Source organism: Sinohyriopsis cumingii, chromosome 17 (genome assembly GCF_028554795.1).
Source record: "Sinohyriopsis cumingii isolate HCF-2022 chromosome 17, ASM2855479v2, whole genome shotgun sequence".
NCBI lineage: Eukaryota > Metazoa > Mollusca > Bivalvia > Unionida > Unionidae > Sinohyriopsis > Sinohyriopsis cumingii.
In genome coordinates, this window is record NC_142977.1 from 49920279 (window position 1) to 49939716 (window position 19438).

At 39.6% G+C, this 19438-nt stretch overlaps 1 protein-coding gene across 1 annotated transcript in view; it reads right to left on the minus strand.

Annotated features, from left to right (window-relative positions):
• The window catches only part of LOC149778670 (prostaglandin G/H synthase 2-like), a 42037-nt gene extending 22801 nt beyond the window's left edge, over positions 1 to 19236 (minus strand). Inside the window, exons 1-3 of the mRNA XM_089939470.1 lie at positions 19132 to 19236; positions 18920 to 19018; positions 12778 to 12858 (exon numbers count right to left, since the gene is read on the minus strand). Coding sequence (XP_089795596.1) covers positions 12778 to 12844 — 67 coding nt within the window. The 5' untranslated portion in view covers positions 12845 to 12858; positions 18920 to 19018; positions 19132 to 19236. The remainder of the gene's footprint in view (positions 1 to 12777; positions 12859 to 18919; positions 19019 to 19131) is intronic.
• Between the last annotated feature and the right edge of the window lie 202 nt (positions 19237 to 19438).

Sequence of the window (19438 nt, forward strand, 5' to 3'; positions counted from 1 at the left end):
AGGGTGCCGGTGTTGGGGAGTTTACGTGGCATATATCACAACAACAGGGAATATCAGCGCCGCGACATATTTTTGTTGCACTCCAGGCTAATGCACGGGTAAATTCACAAATACAATCGCATATGATATTTGACAAACTTGCTGTCTCTGGGGTTTCGCTGCGAATAAACGGGCATCAAGAACCATCCGAGGACATACTGATAAATTATGAACGAAATCAGGTCGCACGGGCATATCATCGTCTGATGTCATTTATGGGTCGCGATCAAAATGTCGATACTGGTCTGCAAATATCACAACTGGATTTCATATCGTTGTATCCCATTTACTACTTTTCGCTGGAGCATCTTGATTTGGCTAAGCAATCTGTCGTTGATATACACTTCCGGGCTAACGTGGGCGAGTTTCCCGCCGCCCCGCCTGCTGGTTTCAGAGCTGTCGCGGTTATACTCTCCGATAAAGCAATGCTACTTGAAGGTGTTGGTGGACGAATGAGAGTCATTGACGCTCCCGTAGAAAACATGTAATGAAACACAATTAAATCATACCTTATTAAATAAATGGTATATCATCACGTCAATGTTGCTTTATCGCAAGGACAAATCAATAAACTACGATCCAAACAAGCATCATCGTCAGGAACATCTATAACTCTCAAACATTCACAGCTCGGTACAGGACAGAATAAACTATCAGTTACTCAAACACAGCTCAATCAAATTTCTAACGCGATCGCGGCCCGACGTGGAATCAAACTTCATTTTGCAGCTGGGGCCATCCACGATATGGTTAAAACCGGTGGAATATTTCCTCTTATTCCAATACTCGCCGCAACACTAGCACCAGCAGCAGTCGCAGCAGCAAAGGCAGCAGCGTTAGGAGCAGTTGGAACCGCAGCTGGACTCGCACTAAAGAAAGCAACTGGAAATGGATACCGCAACCGGGGCACCACGGGTGGTAATATCCCACTTGCGGCCCTTCCAGCATTGATCTCTGCAGCAGCTCCCACCATGATGAAGAGGGTTATGTCTTCACCTCCCACTAATATAGCAGGATTGCCTATGTTAGCTCTTGCGGGAATGGCGGCACTAAGGAAGGCAACCGGGAGCGGATACAAGAAAAAAAAGGGACGCGGACTAAGACTACCAGGAACTCCACCATCATGGTATCCAAAAAAATTCTAACGCCGTTGAGCAATTTTGATTTACTCGATGCTGTTAAAAAATTGCGTATAAAACATTTCAGAGGAGTATTTATGCGAGATCAATTACCGGCGCGGCCGAATAATCCAGAAACTGGCATTATCAATCTCGACAACAAAGATGGTCCTGGAACTCACTGGGTTGCTTACGCGATCGATCCACGTGGAATTATCTATTTCGATTCGTACGGTTTAGCACCGCCAACTGAGTTTCTCAGGTATGTCCGCGGAGTGCCTCGCACTCTCAACAGCAGATTTTCTAATGTTCCAGTGTGGCAGTCGACGCTACCAACACAAACATTAATTGATCCGCCCATTTGTGGAAACGAGGTTTTAAATGTTCTTGATGCAATCTCAAGAAATCCAGCAACGTCTCCGCATCGAGCAGTGTATGAATATACCGCATCGAGAAATGCTAGGCATTTTCATGCTAGCATTTGAAAAACAGCAATAAGAATAATGGTGGATATTTACGGAAGACCTTTCACAAGAAAAGTCAAACCTGGCACAGATGTTGATCTCTCAAAATATGCGACCAAAGATGGAGTCGATAATCTTTTGAATATAGCTGGAGTTGACCCAGATGAAGTTGCTATTTTTCAAGACAGGCAAGGAAAACTAAGAACGAGCAACATTAAGTGGAATGATATAATTCGCAGAGTTCTTGGAGCTACCAAGGATAATTTCGTTGCATTTAGTGATGGCGGCCGGATCAAGGACTCGAACATATCAATCGCAAGCATCAAAGACAGTATTGATAAAGGTGTTGATAAATGTGTGAAAAAAGCCGGTGACACGATGACAGGCGAACTCAGCATGAATGGAAACAAAATAACCGTACTCAGAGATCCAGCCTCGAACGACGATGCAGCAAACAAACAATACGTCGACGCGCAGTACAAACTCGTTGTTGACCTAGTCAGCGACAAAGTAACAAAATCCGGCGACGTAATGACCGGAGAACTCAGCATGAACGGCAACAAAATAACCGCGTTAGCAAATCCCGAATCCGACCAGGATGCGTCAAACAAACAATACGTGGACATCGTCAACGGTAAACTAAATACGCTGCGTGCAGAGTATGATGTTCACGTGGGCGCGTTTACAAGACTTCGAAGAAACTTCTCAAAAACTGATGAGGCCGTGGATAAGTTCTTTGGGGATCCTCCAGTCGTCGACACGAAACTTTCTGAAATCATACCAAATCTTACTAATAACGCCAACGATATCAATAAGATTAATACCCGGTTAGGTGTAGTCAGAACGGAAAAAAGTTTTTCAGATCAAGTTCAGATAATAGAAAATAACATTAACACGATCAAACAAACACAGCAGAATATAGTATCGGGTATTCCTGAGATCGTTAACAAAACCAGTTTGTTTAAAGTTCCCACTGGAGTTACTCCCGGGCATATCACCAACATCGTATTCACGGTATCATCGGGATTCGCAACATGGTCACGACAAAATAACAACACTATCAAATATACAGCAACAGCCACCGGTGTTTACAGGTTGTCTGTGTTTTCAGCCGCTAAATTTGAAATCTTCACAACATATCCTTGGAGACATTCCACCGATAAGTATTCCGGGGTTTGCACTGTAATACTAAACAGCAACGCCGAGGAAACATTTATGCTTGAAGCCGTCGACGATACTTTAACAGCAACATCTTACTGGTTTTGTTTGGAATTCGTCGCTGCAACGCCTCAATTGGTCACTGCATAATTGAATCGCATGCGATTTAAATAATGTCAACGCAAACGCAAAGCGTTTCAACGCCGCGCGGGAATGAATACAGATACAATCAGGTCTATGAGTGGCAATCAGAATTAAAAACCGTCATCGACGAGCTTAATCGTAAAGTAAGGAAGTATAAACGCCGCGTTGTAGTATTGGATGTTATGGTTTATTCGGTATCTACCGCTGTTGCATCCGCGGGATTAATACTATCAGCGATAACTCCCGTGACTGCAGTAGTCGCTGCAACAATTTGTGTTTCTGTGACAACAACCACCGCCGGCGTCTTTGGAATAATAGCAAAAAAAATATCATCATGCGCGAATACAAAACTGCACGATTACACAACCAAATTAACTACCGCCGTGACCGCATATCAGAAACTGTCATCGCTGATATCATCAAGTCTCGACGACGGAACGATATCAGATTCTGAATTTACGGCGATGTCACACGCGTACAATGACTATTTGAAAAGTTCAGTAAATAATAACGATGGCAACGCCACAGGAATTGCTTCAACAAATAGCCACAAACACAACACCGGTAAAAACAACGATGATCTCAGTGTCCTCGACGACACCAGAATTCAGCATTAATTTTCCAACTCCAATTCGTGTGAGCGAAATCGCATTAGCAAAGCTCAGTGCGTATCACAGCTGGCCCAATATCAGGTCGGAATCATTTTCCGGTCAGCAGCCAAATAATTCGTTTGTGTTTTTGTGGAAAACCAAAGCCGACTCTGACGAATTCGACTGGGATACAATTACGCTACCCACTGGGAGTTATCAGATCGAAGAAATCAACGCGGAGATACAACGCCAAATAAAACGAATCACCGGCAAGGAAGCCAAAATATCTATAGCCGCGCACGAACCAACGCTGTCTGCGGTCATTGAAATCTCAACACCGGGATACGCCGTGGATATTTATAGCAGCTCTCTTCGAACAGTATTAGGATGGCCACGAGAACGACCCAAGGTCGAACCGGATCCACCACCACCATCGAAGTCGGATTTCGAGACCACCAAGGAAGAAATACACGACCTCGCGTACAGCAATTATTTTTCCCTTGCAGATAGATTACTATCAAAAGGAAAAGGAGATCTTTGGCCGCCAAATGATATGTTTAATTTTTGGAAGATCACGGTTCCACGTGATGATGGAACTCACATTGCAGATAATTACAAACTCGACGACTTAAATTCTAAATTTTTTATTCCGATATCGACTGAACATCAGCAACAGCTACAATTGTTGCGGGGATATTTTCAGGATTATATTTCCGATACGTCAACGGGAACTAGAAACGCTAGCGTTTCTGCAAGCAGTTCTCGCGATAAAATTATCACCACCATAGAAAAACTAAACAAACTTGCATCCGCGATGGAAATCATAAATCTAAAAATAATTCAGTTGTTGTTGGATCTCGTGGATCCGGATTCGTTTAAGGAGGATCCTCGGAATGTCCTGGGGGAATATGGACAGCAAACTAGATTAAAATTTGCAACCCAATATGGTATTTCCGTGAAGGATATTCCAGATTTTAAATTTCCTGGATATAACGCACCTACGCTACGAAAATCAGTCCAGGATCTCATCGAGGAATCTTTCAAAGATATTCTTGCCGCGTATGCGAAAATAAAACCGCAGCCGGTTATTTTAAGACACGACAACAGTACAGCATCCGATGGCAGACACGTATCTCCGGGGATCGTAAATATCACAGATGTGGTCGCGGTCAATCTTGTATGTGACGTCATCGACGGTAGCTACAGCGCATCAGATACTACGACGGCGACGCAGGGGTTTATCCTGTATACGTTCACACCAAGAGACCCTCCTGGTTTTCTGATTGTGCAAGAACCAATCAATGTGGTCTATCTGCGGTGTGCCAATCCGTGGTTGTCAACGATAAATTTCAAACTCGTCGACCAACGTGGGAATCTGTTGGATTTGCGTGGTGAGACTGTGAGTATAAACCTGCTGGTGAAATCCTAATGGATTTTCGTCTTAAGACTTCTCATTTAAAAAAATTGCAGTTGTGTATAATGCGCGAGTATATCCATGTCCGAGTTCGCATACATGACAAACAAATTCTCAACGCGGCAATCAGGACCGCATTTGATTTCCCGGAACAGTATTCGGATGTCGAAATAGTCGTTGACGACCTAGTCGTTGACGACCACGGCAACGAAGACTTCTTGTTGACACGGCCGCAACAGGAACAGTTACAGAAGTATCACACGATCACAGTTTTTTGTGACCAAGAACACATCATGAACTATTCTCATTCGTGTATTGATGCTGAAACACTCAAGCAAATCCTGGAACTCAAAGAGTTCTGAGAAATCTAAGGACTTCCTGAGAAATGCTTGCATATTTCCAGAAACGCTAGCGTTTCCATAGTAGAATTTCAAAGACAAAAAAAAATAATACTTTTTTTTTACCCTTGTAAACTCACAATGGTGTTTCTGAAAACGCTAGCGTTTTTACGTTAGACTTCCAGGGAAGTCTCTGACTTCTCAGAAATGCTTAATGTATCCAGAAGTCCTTGCATTTCTGGAAATGCTTGCATTTCAGAGCAATCGGAGATTGCCGCGTCTGAATTCTTTATTTGATTTTTTAACAATCTCACTCGGGAATTAATTAATTTTCGAGTCTCATACTCGTGTGATAGTGTGCGACGAATACTTTCAACTGCACGCGTCAGTGGAATAAATTCGGATATTTGTTCATTGGTGATCTCGGCAAGTGATCTATAAATGCAATTTTGCAGCATTTTAATAAACCTGTATCTGGAAGGAAGAGTATTCTTCTTCGTTGATAGCTCATTCAAGGATTCAAAATCCGACATAATTGTTTCAGGGTCTGTTAAAATATTAAAACCCCGCTGTTTCAATTTTTGAATTTCATCAATTACGATTCTTATGTTTTCGTAATTCATATTATTATACCATTTTTTTTATCTAATACGGAAAAATGAAAACATTTTTGAGTCTAAAGACTTTCTGAAAATGCAGAGCATTTCTCGTCTTTAACTTCCGAGTTGTCGACGTAACAAAATGAGATTTTTTGTTTTAGTCGTTTTGAAAATGCTGTTTTGTTGATCCCGTCTGCGACATGCTGTACAACAGGTGAACAAATATCGTAATACTTCGCGGCGGCATACATCGACGGGAATACTATTTCGTCACCGGTCTGTGTATTATGACCCTGGACAGGTCTTACAGTTTTTTTACCATATCCCGTTTTACCCAACCGGCAGTTCTTGCTCTGGGTGACCACGCGAAGATTGTTTATAGAGTTATCAAGTATGTTACCGTTAATGTGATCAATGACAAAACCCTTAGGGATCACTCCGTTAAAAACCTCATAGACGAAACGATGACATAAATACCTCCCTTTGGTAACAGTAAATCTTAAATAACCAGCATTATCAACTGTACCAACTGGTCGTCTTCGCGTGCAGTGTCGCACCGTGCCATCTCGGTTTGCCTCATAATTTGGAATAGTTGGATGTGCAACAAATTCTTGTTCGGGAACAAATTCTTGTTCGGGGACGAATTCTTGATTCATTATACTATAAGCAAATCATTTGTCTAATTCATAATTTGTCTGAAAACTTATTTATGTAATCACGCTCATGAAAATCAACCGCGGAAATATTATTTTTTTTAGTATAATATCGTTTAAGCTCGCGGTATCGTTTCCCACCGCAACGTGCACATAATTGTGTTTTTCCTTTAACTCCAACGTGGCATCGGATACACGGTATTGGTCCTAAACTTCCATTTCTTACTTGTTGGGCGTGTTGTCCGCAGTATTCGCCCCTGCAGGGTTTGTTACACGGAGTTGATGAATTAAGTCGAAGCCAGCAACAATGGTTCATTATATAATATATTTGTCTATTTAAATACTTGTCGTAATTATAATAATGAGTTTTGAAAGACTATCCAGAATAAAACCTGGAAATCTCCAATTTCCCCGAGGTCGATTCGATCTTGACCGGTTAACCGGCGATGTACGACGAAGAGAGTTAAAGGAACTGCTTGGTGTTATCAAGAATGCCAAGGAAGAGTTTCGTCGTGATGGTGCCGCACATGTGTGGTCGACATATAAAATTATCCCCGAAACTCGAAGAGTTTTTGGCGATGCTAGCATCGCTCACGCGAGCGTTATCATTGATGCTACCATGAACGATACAATCGCGCGTAACATAATTGGGTATCTCGACGATAGAAGATATTTCATACAGATAAAATTTATTGTCAAAGTGGTCAACGAAAACGACGATGACACGTGGATTATCCGTGATAAAAATGATCCTATCCTTGACATTAAAAGGAAAACTATTTTGTTGAGCAATAATTCTAGACCAGGAATGTTGACGGGGGTTGATATACCGTATTACGCCAGATCGTATCCAGTAACTGCAGTCGTTTACGGAATATATCCGATAAAGAAACCAAGTGTAGATAAACTCACGCCAATGAAAACATCAGTGGTGTTAAATTGTGTAGCTGAGCGAGTAATGGAACATTTTAAAAACGCAGCACGTGGAAATGGTCTAACTGAGATCAGAAAAAATAAAATAACAACATGGGCTAATCGAGTCAAAGATGTAGGGGCGTCAATTAAGGATGTTGCCGCGCTAGAAAAATTATTAAGATTTCCTATAACGGTATTATCGCTAACAGGCGAGGAATTGAATAAATCGAAATACAACCGTAGTGGAGCTTCAATAACAATTATTGATCATAACAGCCACGCCTGGACGGAATCAGTTAAAATATTTCCACGCGATCGTGTTATAAGGTATTATTCCGCGGGTATGTTTGATTGTATTTATCAAATGAGTAAAACCGATCCGGTATCGGTATGGTTGTTTAGAAGTTCTGAAGTTGGTGATTATGACCAGTTCGTGACCCCGAACGGAGAAATATATAGAACTGCGGAGTTACAAAATGAAATGAAAGCGCTCACAGAAAAATATTCAACTGAGCAAGTTGATCAATTACTAACTAATTGTTTTACTGTTCCAAGTGTTGCCGCACATATAGCACGACAAAAAAATAATTGGAAACCAACCATGAAGAGTTTTCTCGAGAATGTTCAGCAGAGTTGCATCGAATACGGACACGGCGGTTTATGGAATAGTGTATTTGTTAGTGATAATATGGTATCGGTGGATATGATTGCGTGCTATCCAGGAAGTTTTCTTGGCCGTGGTGAATGCGCTGAATACTTTGCGCGGTTTGGACATCCCACAAATTTAATGACAAGAGTAGCTATTAACGGACCTTTACCTGATTTTGACCTGACTGGATTTGCTCACGTGGAATCGTTCGAATTTGCAACACGGTTACATCCTATTAATTATGCTTGGTTTGGCAGACATTTCCACGAAAAGAAATGGGTACCGTTTTCGCTGTTGCGATTTATGGTTGATAAAGGAATATTAAAATCTATTACTGTCAGTACGGGGATTATTTGTTACTCAAAACAAACCTCAGTTTGGTTACCAACTGCGGACACGTCCGAGGAAGAGCGCAACTGTAAAGATCTCGGCCGAAGATTGATAGGTAAATTTACTCAAGGCGGAGCATATGATCATAAACGACATCACAGTCGATTAATTATGGATGAGGAAGAATTAAATTTCATTATCGCTGATACTACTGCGAAAGATACATTCTGCTCCCGCGAGGACATAATAATCCCGGACGGAAAACGATTAGGAACAGTTGTTAGTTATATAGACGGTGATTCAGCTCAGTATACTCATTTGAGATCCTCTATGCTGGCTTATGTTTCTATGAATTTACTGTCGATGGTGAATAGAGTTCCCTTCGTGGCAAGAGTTGCGACAGATTCGTTTTATATTCACGAAGACGATTTGACTGTGTTAGATTTGCCAGAATCTGATGGTCAATGGGGAACATGGCGAGTAAAAAAAGAAGAATTACACTCGTACTGCGCATCAGCTGATGTCGAAATTAAAGATGAATATCGGAAATCAACAGGGATGTCATGGACACCTTCATCGGGACCTTCTGTGCACGATCCAATTGCTAGACACAGAACAGTTTATTTGAACGGACCTGGAGGCTGTGGTAAGACAACTCGTGCAATCGAACTATTCCGCGGTTCTGATTTGATCGTGCTAACACCAACACACAGACTTGCCAGAGAAATGATACAACGGGGAGTAAAGGCCTGCACTTATCACGGCTTTTTCAAATACAGCGGCGGTACATGGACTCCTACGCGAATGGGAACGAAGTATATCCCGGAGAAAATCATCTGGGATGAAATAGACACTGTGCCGCTGGATACATTACAACGGTTCCTGACGTGGTTGTTAACGAAAAATACCGCAGTTGTGATGTGCGGCGATCATGGTCAACCATCACCATTTGTCGGCGAATCCCCCCACGAGTGGTTACGAGGGTTTGTTGATTATTACGAGGAAATGCGTGATGACATCAGAGCGCTTGATGACACATTAAAGGAGTTTAAAAAACTAATTAGGCTACAAACCAATAAAGTCCAATGTGAAATAATGCGTGAAATAATTCCAGAGACTTCATTTGATAACTTTTTAACGGCGTGGAAACCAGATGATTTAATTGTTGCAAGTAGAAAATCAGTCAGAGATACACTTCAGCGGCGACTATTTCAGTTACAGCGGCAGAAATTTCCAACGTTGGAAGTGCCGTTATGTTATAGACCAGATGATACACGATTGCAGAATACTGATGTTGATATTCCCGGAAAACCAGAGAAACAAAATTTAGTATTGAATGATATAGTAACAGTTAACGTCGATGCGGTCGAAGATGCATTAGCAATAAATAAATCACCGTGGACACTAGGATATGCTATGACGATTCATTCAGCACAAGGATTAACTATTTCTGATACAACTGTTTGGATCGTTGATGACCGCATCGAATGGTCAAATTTAGTTTATTTAGCCGTGTCCAGAGTAAGAAAGATGGCTCAGTTACGAAGAATTGCATTAGATACGTCAACGAAGTCAGCCGTTGTTGAGTTAACGCAAAAAGATCAAATAAGAAAAAAATTAGACAGTTACCGACAAAGCGACAAGAAAAATAATAGAGAGTTTAACCTGGATATCAACGCTGTGTTGTCGTTACGTGAGCGTCAGAATAATCACTGTGCGAGTTGTAATTGTTTATTGCTGTGGCAGTATTCGAAAAACGACCCAAGACAATTTACCGTGGATAGAATAGACAGCAATCTCGGTCATACGCGTGAAAATGTAATGTTGACCTGTCTTGAGTGTAATCGACGCAGAGGTGTTGCTGCAGTTATTTAAGTGATCGAGGTGGTAATTGTGTATCCGTGGGAATCACCTGAAGTTGCTCGCGTGTGAATCCACGCTGAGGAGCAGTCGAATCTAATCTGTAGATTGCGTTTCTCCCAGTTGATCTGGTTATGCTGGATATCTTGTGTGTGGTAACACTCCATGTTGGATCGGTTGCTCTTTTTTTTCCTCCTTCGAGTTCGCCGGGTTCGTATAAATACCTAACGGTGACATTACCCAGCAACGGGGACGCTAGCGTCGTTGGCTGCGTTGAAACACGTTCACTGACGCGGGGTATATATTTTTTTGTGATTGCATTTACAGGTCTCATGTTTGTTGTTCTGGTAATTTCATTATTCAGTGCGGCTATCACGTTTGGCAGTCTTGCAACCCATTCACGAGATCTCGTATCGTAAATGAATTCCCTCGCGTACTGGTATCCGAATAATCTCTCAGCGAGTGTTCTATTAAATCGCTCAACAATTGCCTGATCCCGATGAATTTCAGTATGTCCTCGTCGTATGGTAACGTTATGCTGCTTTGTCAGTGATGACACCGCGCCCTGAAATTCTTTACCAGGATCAACTTGTAATAATCGTGGCCAGTTTAGAGGTCCTCGCTGATAAATTCGCGAAAACGCAGAGGCGACTTCGGACGCTGTTTTTGTCATTAATGGTTCTGCTTCTTTGTATCTACTAGCAACATCAACTACTGTTAGCGCGTATTTGTATGTTTTTCTGCGGACAGTATCATGAGGCAGGAATAGTATGTCAGCCTGATGAACTTCATTGGGGGTACTAACATCAAAATGTGCAAAGTTGATTTGTCGAGGTGGTGGTAAGTAGATTTGCCATATTGCTTGTTTTGACAGCCATTTTTTGGCAGCCTCGCGTGGTACTGATGCCGCGTTGGCGAGTTTATTAATTGCTGAGTTACCTCTCCAATATCCGATTGGGGAATAATAAATCGCTTGCATGGAAACACTAGCGTTGGAAGTCCTTGGACTTGTCTGCATCGTTATTAATTATCCAGCGCCTAATGCTAATTTAGATTTCATCGCTGATCTTATTAACCAATTAGCGAGTGACTCCTTAAATGATTTATTTTTTATGGCGCTTAGTGCATGAATTAATTTCACATCCGCGATATGCCTGTCTTGCAGATCTTTACTTCGATAAGCAACATCATGCATGTGACACGCTGCGTCGATAGCGTTTATCGGATACTCTCCCGGTTTTGGTTTAGACTGTTCATCAAGTCTGATATTTAGTCGTGTCCCTGGACCGCAGTAATTGTATCCTGGGAGATGTTTTTCTCCGGGATACTTTCCCCAAGGGGTACCTGGAAGTCGTCCGAGGGAGGCTGCAATGTCACCACCTCGTTTTTTTTTTGAAATCTAAATTTTTTTGTGCCACATCGCGTACACGTGCCAGAAATTGCTTGTCTGTTATTTTTTGTTGTAATGGTTGTTAGATCATTCGTAGGGGTTCGTGCCCGACACTTCACACAATATAGATCCATAATTATTATTCTTTGTATATAAATGGAAATTACAGATTTTTCTGCGACGCGGCGAAGGGAGCCAATCAAGCATAATTCAGTGTTACCAAACTCTATCAGAATGATTATTATAGGACCGTCAGGATCGGGTAAAACGCAACTGCTGCTGAACATGATAATGAAGTGGATGAAGTGGGATAAGCTGTATTTGGTAGCACCATCTGTAGACGATCAGCGATGCTATAATGTTATAAAAGATTTTAATGAGAGTGCAAAAGCGCTGAGTGACGAGGATGTAGTTGAATTTATCACTGATATCGAAGAAGCTCCCAGCGTTGAGGACCTCGACGGGGAAAAAAATAACCTAGTAGTGTACGATGATGTGATGCTGGACAAGCAAAAAAATCCTGCAAGAATATTTTCCCGGGGTCGTCATAAAAACACCGATGTCATTTATGTTACTCAACGTTACACACAAATACCAAAGGTAATCAGGGATAACTGTAATCTTCTTGCGATATTTAATGGAGTTGATGTTCACACGTTGAGAAATATTCATCAAACCTGGTGTGGTGGCGATATGGATTTAAATAAATTTAAAAATTTCTTTAGTCGCGCTCAAAGAAACCCACATGGATTTGTAACAATAAATTTACACGACCCGCGGACACGATACCGTATCGGACTTGATACATTGTATGGTTAACGTGAGAAACTCGAAGAGAGCAGCCCCCGGGGCGACAACAAGTTGAGGGGGGGGGGTCGCGTTTTTTTGTCTCGTTGCTGTTGTAGGATTAGCTTTTTTTTAAGGCTTATTTTATCATTTGGTGGTCTCTAGACCTTTGTAGGATTCGCCCTCCCTGCTGCTATACCTTAGTTGTCCCTTGTCAAGGCACTTTGCTGCAATTTCCTCGACAATAGGTCACTTTCATGTGTTACTTTACATTAAAATTCCAAATGAAATAATAAAACTCAACCTTTACAAGTTAAGATTTAAACTTACCTGTACTGCAAACTGCAATCATTGCTGCTACAACAGCCACATATAAGATCAAGTTCATATTTTTCATGATTCCGGTATTCTCTGCAAAGTAATGTTACAATAATTTAAACTATCTGCGTTCGGATGACATGCTAAAAATTTACATAACAAGTATCCAATGTAACCACATGGCAATGTGTTTTACAATTCAAGGCCTTTATAGAGTAAAAACTTTTCTAAAACAAATTAAATTTAAATATATATGCTGAGACCTATGCATGATTTCACATTCACAGGTGTAAAACTTATCAACAACTGAGGACAGCATAAACCAGATTTATCGACGCATGCGCCGTTCGATCTAGATCAATGACCTTTCTTGCCCTTCTGTTTTCAAGCCAGAAGACTAAACCTTAATTCGTTCATGCATAATGTGATGGTAGATCGAAGTCTGTGCTGTTTGTTATACTTGTGTTTTCAAGCTAGGGGACTAGACTGATCTGCGCATGCGTTGTATTATTGTAGCTCTGGGCCTATGTTGCTTGTTACATTTTTATCTTCAAGATAGGGAGCTATACCCGGATCGTTCATGCATTATATGTTGTGAAGTCTGGGTCTGTGCTATTCGACTATATGCTTGATGATATAGAGAACATATTTTATTTATACCACTATATTATCTTCCTAATATGCAAAACAATAATGTTATAATATGAACACCAAAACTCAAAATGTATCGTATCCTCAAAACTCATGATGGATCCAACGTACACGCAAACTACCACGATGTATCAAATAATCCACAAAACTCGAAATTTTACTGTGCTATGTAGTTTCTGAAAGTGTATAACCTAACAAACACATTAAAATCAATGCTTACAAAATAATTAAATTAATTCAAGAAATTCGCAAATAAATAGCATGTATTGACCGAACTGTGCATTATTCAAAAACGTTTATATACGTAAGCCATACAGAAAGAATTAAGACAGTTCGATATTACGCCAATCATCAATCCTTAATTTCAGTTGAACTGATCTATATTTGAGTCCCGCGATGTGCTAACGTATTGTTGTCGGTTTATATCAACTACCGTAAACACTCTAATAGTAAGCATATTGATACAACGTGTTTAGGACAAGTATAAATTGAATTGATATACTTGTTGAAGCGTTATATATGTTTAAATACTAACATTGTAGTAGAATAATATATGTGACGAAGTACTTTTAGTATGTCTCAAAAGGTTCGTATACACGTTTTGTTATACTTTCCTTGACCTGTGTTAACATGTCTTAATAATTTTAATACATTAAGATACTAAATGATCGTCAACAGCTTTTTTTATGAAGTAATTTATTATTCATTGATGATCTTGACAACACTTAAGGATGAAATATGGATGTACATTAACATGCTTCAAAACAATAGTGAATGAAATTTGCATTCCCATTCCGGCAAAAGCGGTAGACTTTTGTGTGAATCTACAAATATACCAAGCCTCTCACGGTAAATATACTAGATTTTATTACCAAAGGTCGTCTACTATATCCATGACTCTATAAGTATACACATGGTGCTCCCTTTCTATCAAAGAATTGCCTCGTCATAGTAGTTATTATGCTGGCGAGGCGATCCCTTGATTAAAACCTATGCAGTATAAATAAAATAGGTCACCGCAGTTAACTACAGACAGTTTACACTCAAAACTGAAAGTTATATAATGCAATGGCATTGTCTGCCATGAGCGTTCAATCAATGATTTTAAGCCATCCGCATAGACTGTGATCGGACAGTTACATAATGACACGGCACATTCTACGCTGTATTCAATGATTCCGAGCGAGCCTAATAGACCCTGCTACATACATACATACATGGTTAGAGCGTCCGCCTCGGATGCGGGAGGTCGTGGGTTCGATCCCCGGCCGAGTCATACCAAAGACTTACAAAAATGGTACTAACAGCTGCTTCGCGTAGCGCTCAGCATTAAGAGGTTAGTGTTAGGACTGGTCGGCCTGGTGTCAGGATAATGTGACTGGGTGGGACATCATGCTACATGTCTGCTGCATGATGCCCCAGTACTAACCATCACTATAAACTGTCACACTGCAGACATTGTAGCGATATGACTGAAACATTGGTAAAGCTACGTTAAAAATCGAAATTACACACACACACACACACACACACACACACAAAAACAAACACATAGCATACATACAACGGTATAGCTTAATTAGCGAGATTTATCAATGATTTCAAGCGATCCGCTTAGACTCAGATCTGACAGTGGTACAGTCTACGCTGTGTTTCATCAACGATTTCAAGCGATCTTCTTCTACTCAGATCTGACACTGGTACATTCTACGCTGTGTTTTATTGTATTTTTCAAGCAAGCCTCTTAGACTCAGATCTGACAGTTCCATTGACCTGATCTGACACTGAAATAATGCAATAGCAGTCTACGCTGTGCTATATCAATGATTTCTATCACCGCTCCGATAAACGATAAATTATAAAATCACATAATTTCTAACATGTGGTACATTGTGTACAGTCTTAAATAAATTCAGTTTATTTTTTGTGACTTAGTTTTCAGTTAAAACATTTTGTTCTATAGCCACGAGTAGGCTAATTTAATGTTCGATTCCCTCATGATAGCATGACGTAATGTCCCATTCAATCAGGATATCATTACGTAATGCCCCATTTCCGAAGGATATCATGACGTAATGCCCCATTTCCGAAGGATATCATGGCGTAATGCTCCATTTCCGAAGGATAACATGACCTAATGCCCCATTTCCGAAGGATAACATGACGTAATGTACCAATACATCGGGATATAATGACCCACTGCCCCATTCCCTCAGCCTTATCTGTCTTTAAATGAACCTGAAGATATCTCTTTTCAAGCAGACAAAAATCTACTTATCCGTGATGTATACGGCCCGAAGACATCTTATAGTGCTGGAAGGGACTGAAGATAGTGTTTTAGATATGATGGGAAACTCAAGCTTACACTTTTTGTTTACATGAGATCAAAGAAACTGTTGCCAACATTGACGTCAATATCATTGTATAAACAAGGACTATAGTAGGTGTACACAAGATAAGAAGGGCATTGCGTCTACGTATCATTACTTTCAATTTTCTCTTGACCTACTTTAAACAGTAGATCGCGAACAATACAATGCATTTAAATCGAGTGAATGAGTATCACTTACTTTTGTGAGACATTTTATTCACTACCTTATTTTATACTTCTTCAAAAAATGGAAAACAATTTAAATATTGGTAGTTAACATACTGAAAGAGTCATCTTTTTCATGCATTTCGGATGGTGTTTTTTTTTTGTTTTGTTTTGTTAAGGCGTTGATTTTAAATTAGAAAGCCTTGAATAATGTTTCGCGACAACACAAAATATTTCGATTTAACCAGTGAAACATTACCTTATATCTACTCAGTCTACTACTTTCTTTTTATTATTTGTTGTTAAGGGCAAAAGCTGTCGATTTGCGGTGATTTTTTTTTTCTCTCCATCTTGCGTCAACGCGAATTGAATGCATTACTTCGTCGATAAAACAATCAGACATTTTGCAATAACTTTAGGACAGTGACTTTTATACTTTGATACAAAAATGAAGATTTTTTAATTATTTTTTTAACACATTTTTCTTGCGCGGATTGATACCGATAACATTTGGGGAAAAAGGTACCGAAGAAGCACCACAGAGAGATGTTACCGACAGACTTCAGGTGTAACATCTTTAAGCAAAAGGGAGGAATTGAGATCAAAGGAGAAGAAGAAAATTGAAAGAGACCAAAATATGGAAATGCAAGTTTGAGTAACGTACATATATGCAGACATACTCCCTATATTAAAAAAGGACGAAGTTGCAAAAATGATATCGCTTCAGCTTCAGAACCAGCGACCTATGCAAAAGCCAAGAAAATGAACCCAATCAACATTTTGTTTTCTGTTTATGCTTTAATGCTGCTTTGTTTTGAAAGATAGTAAAATTTTCACTGGTTAGAAAAATCTCCATGAAAAATCATGAATAAAATAGTATTGCTTTCCTTATGGAATAGACGCTGAAGCAGTTGATTGTCCCAGTTAATGTAGCGCTACCTGAGAGACATCAGAAATGTTAGGATGCTTCAAAGACAAAGAAGTATTCGAAACTCGGTTTAGTCGGCTTCCTTACCTTGCACACCAATTGCAACAGAATTTAAAAGGAAGCTTCAATAAATGTACAAAGAGTTTTTAAGAATGATGAAAAATAAATAAAAAACGAAATAAAAACCAGTCGATACGGGTGACCACAACTTGTGAATTGTATGTAGGCTAGGTTAATAACAAGAATTGTACATGATGTGTACAATTCACTAGGGTCGTACATTTCACCTTCATTTTGCTAAATGGTTTTGCTTCCACTAAACAGAACCAGTTGCACTGACAGCCAACGTTAATTTTTGAGACAGGGTTAATGATTTACGTTCACTTATTAGTATAGACAAAAGATATCACAGGTTTCCAATTATTGTTTAAATTTCCTTTTTAACAGAACCTGTTTATATTTTCTTTATGAACCTTGTTATATGACCGAGTCAAAACCTGGCTATTTAATTTTTTCATCTGGTGGAGTACAAGTTTTATAAGGTTTTTGACTGTTCCAAACATCTTATAAGGTCTATACTTATTTAGGAGGTGCATCAATTTGAATAAATACAGCAGTGATAATTGTTGTCCCGCAGCATTGATCGTGGCGTTGATAATATAACATTCTAGTGGCAAAGGTTTTGTGTTACAGTTTTGGCATCTCAAATACAATCAAGATATGTCTGATACTTCATAGCTTTTGTATGCCCCAGTTACACGAGACGTCCTTGTTCTAGTTACCGGAGGCTCTCTAATATCTTTTGCTTTTTGCACATATCTCGTGTTGTAACCATTCACGTAACAAGCTGACATATAAGCGGCAATGACATGTAAGGTAAAAGGTATTATTTGAAACGGAACTGACTGGTACGGTCGGGCGCTAAGTGTCAGAGCGCTCTCCGTAAAAACTCAATAAGACCAAATCAAACGAACACCCTTTTCATAAACTCATTAAGTTTTTCCTATTTGATGACTGTAAAAACTAGCCCATAAACTGAATATTTAATAAGTGTATACTTCTGACTTTAACAAAATTAATTTGCACCTAACATATCTCTCACTGAAGACTATTCGAGTTACATGCTGATTTATTTTATTAGAATGTTCGATAAATGTTGCATGAACGGTGCGAATCGTAGCCATTGAAGCTATCAAGTCGAATGAATATTTTAAATTCAAATTTGATTCATTATTTCTTCCAATAAACAAGCATAAAGAACAGACTACACCACGAATCACCTGACCAATATGAATCGAATTATACAATATGAATCGAATTATACCAATATGAATCAAATTATACCAACATGAATCAAATTATACCAATGATCTTCTAGAGCAGGAGAAAATTTAATGCCTCAACATATTCAAATTAAAAATCGTTATTGATGAATCAATGAGACAATAATAACAAAAAACATAGGTTGAATAATAGATCTCATGTGTATACAAGGGATCTAACCTGTTTTTGTCATTCATTTAAAATATCAAATGAACGTAAATTGGGGGTATTGCACAAAAAGGATTACTAATCAACTCTACAAATCAATTTTAGCTGCAAGAAAAAAAATTCCCGTGCAGGTTTCGAACATAATTGTGCTTTTCAACGATATTCAATTACACGTGTGCATAAAACAATAAACACGTAAATGCATTAAAACCTATACGTTCCTGTCTTAATAAATACACATACATTATACTCAGTGATAGGAACAATTTGTCAAACATATTTAATTACATGTACGCGTATGTATGATAAATCATCAGCACAGATTTAGCTCCACGTATTCGTTGGAGACGCTTACCTATCCCGCACGATTGTATTTAAAGTTGACTATCAGATACCACACAAATGTTATCTATATCAAACCTGGAAAGACACGTGGCTTAATCTATCAAATCGACTGCAAAAAATAGCAAACGGCAAATCAGAATTCAGTATATATTATTAGCATTCTGTATATTGCTGCTGTACAAGTCTATAGCATGACAAGTTACCTTCGATAAATTCCTCTTGCGTAAGGCTTGTAATCGCTACAGACTCCCACCTGTGCTTGAGTTCTCAAAGGACATGCGTTTGACTTGAGGAAAATGGCTCTGCAAGAGTGTATTTATATATAAGTAGGCAATGATGCAAAACACGCCCCCATTTGTTTACACATAAGGTGAGTCCGACAACTCAAGAGTAAAATGAAGTGAATTACGATTACCTGTATTTGGAACAATGATCGTACGATACCTTTACAAATGCTTCTGAAACAGTAGGACAACAAAAAAATATGTGGATTTTAGTGCCTGCCTTACTACATCCGTTATTATCTAATCACCTGGTCCTTCCTAGGAACTATGATTGATTTGTTAATCCCAGTCTATCCCTCAAAGCGGAAATATTCTCTTAGATAGATGATGGTGTGAAAGACTGTTCCTTTCAATGAAAGGGAATTGGCACTCCTCTCATCCGCCCCCCCCCCCCCCCCCCGTTTCAGCAATAATTATGTAATCAATTAACTAACACTT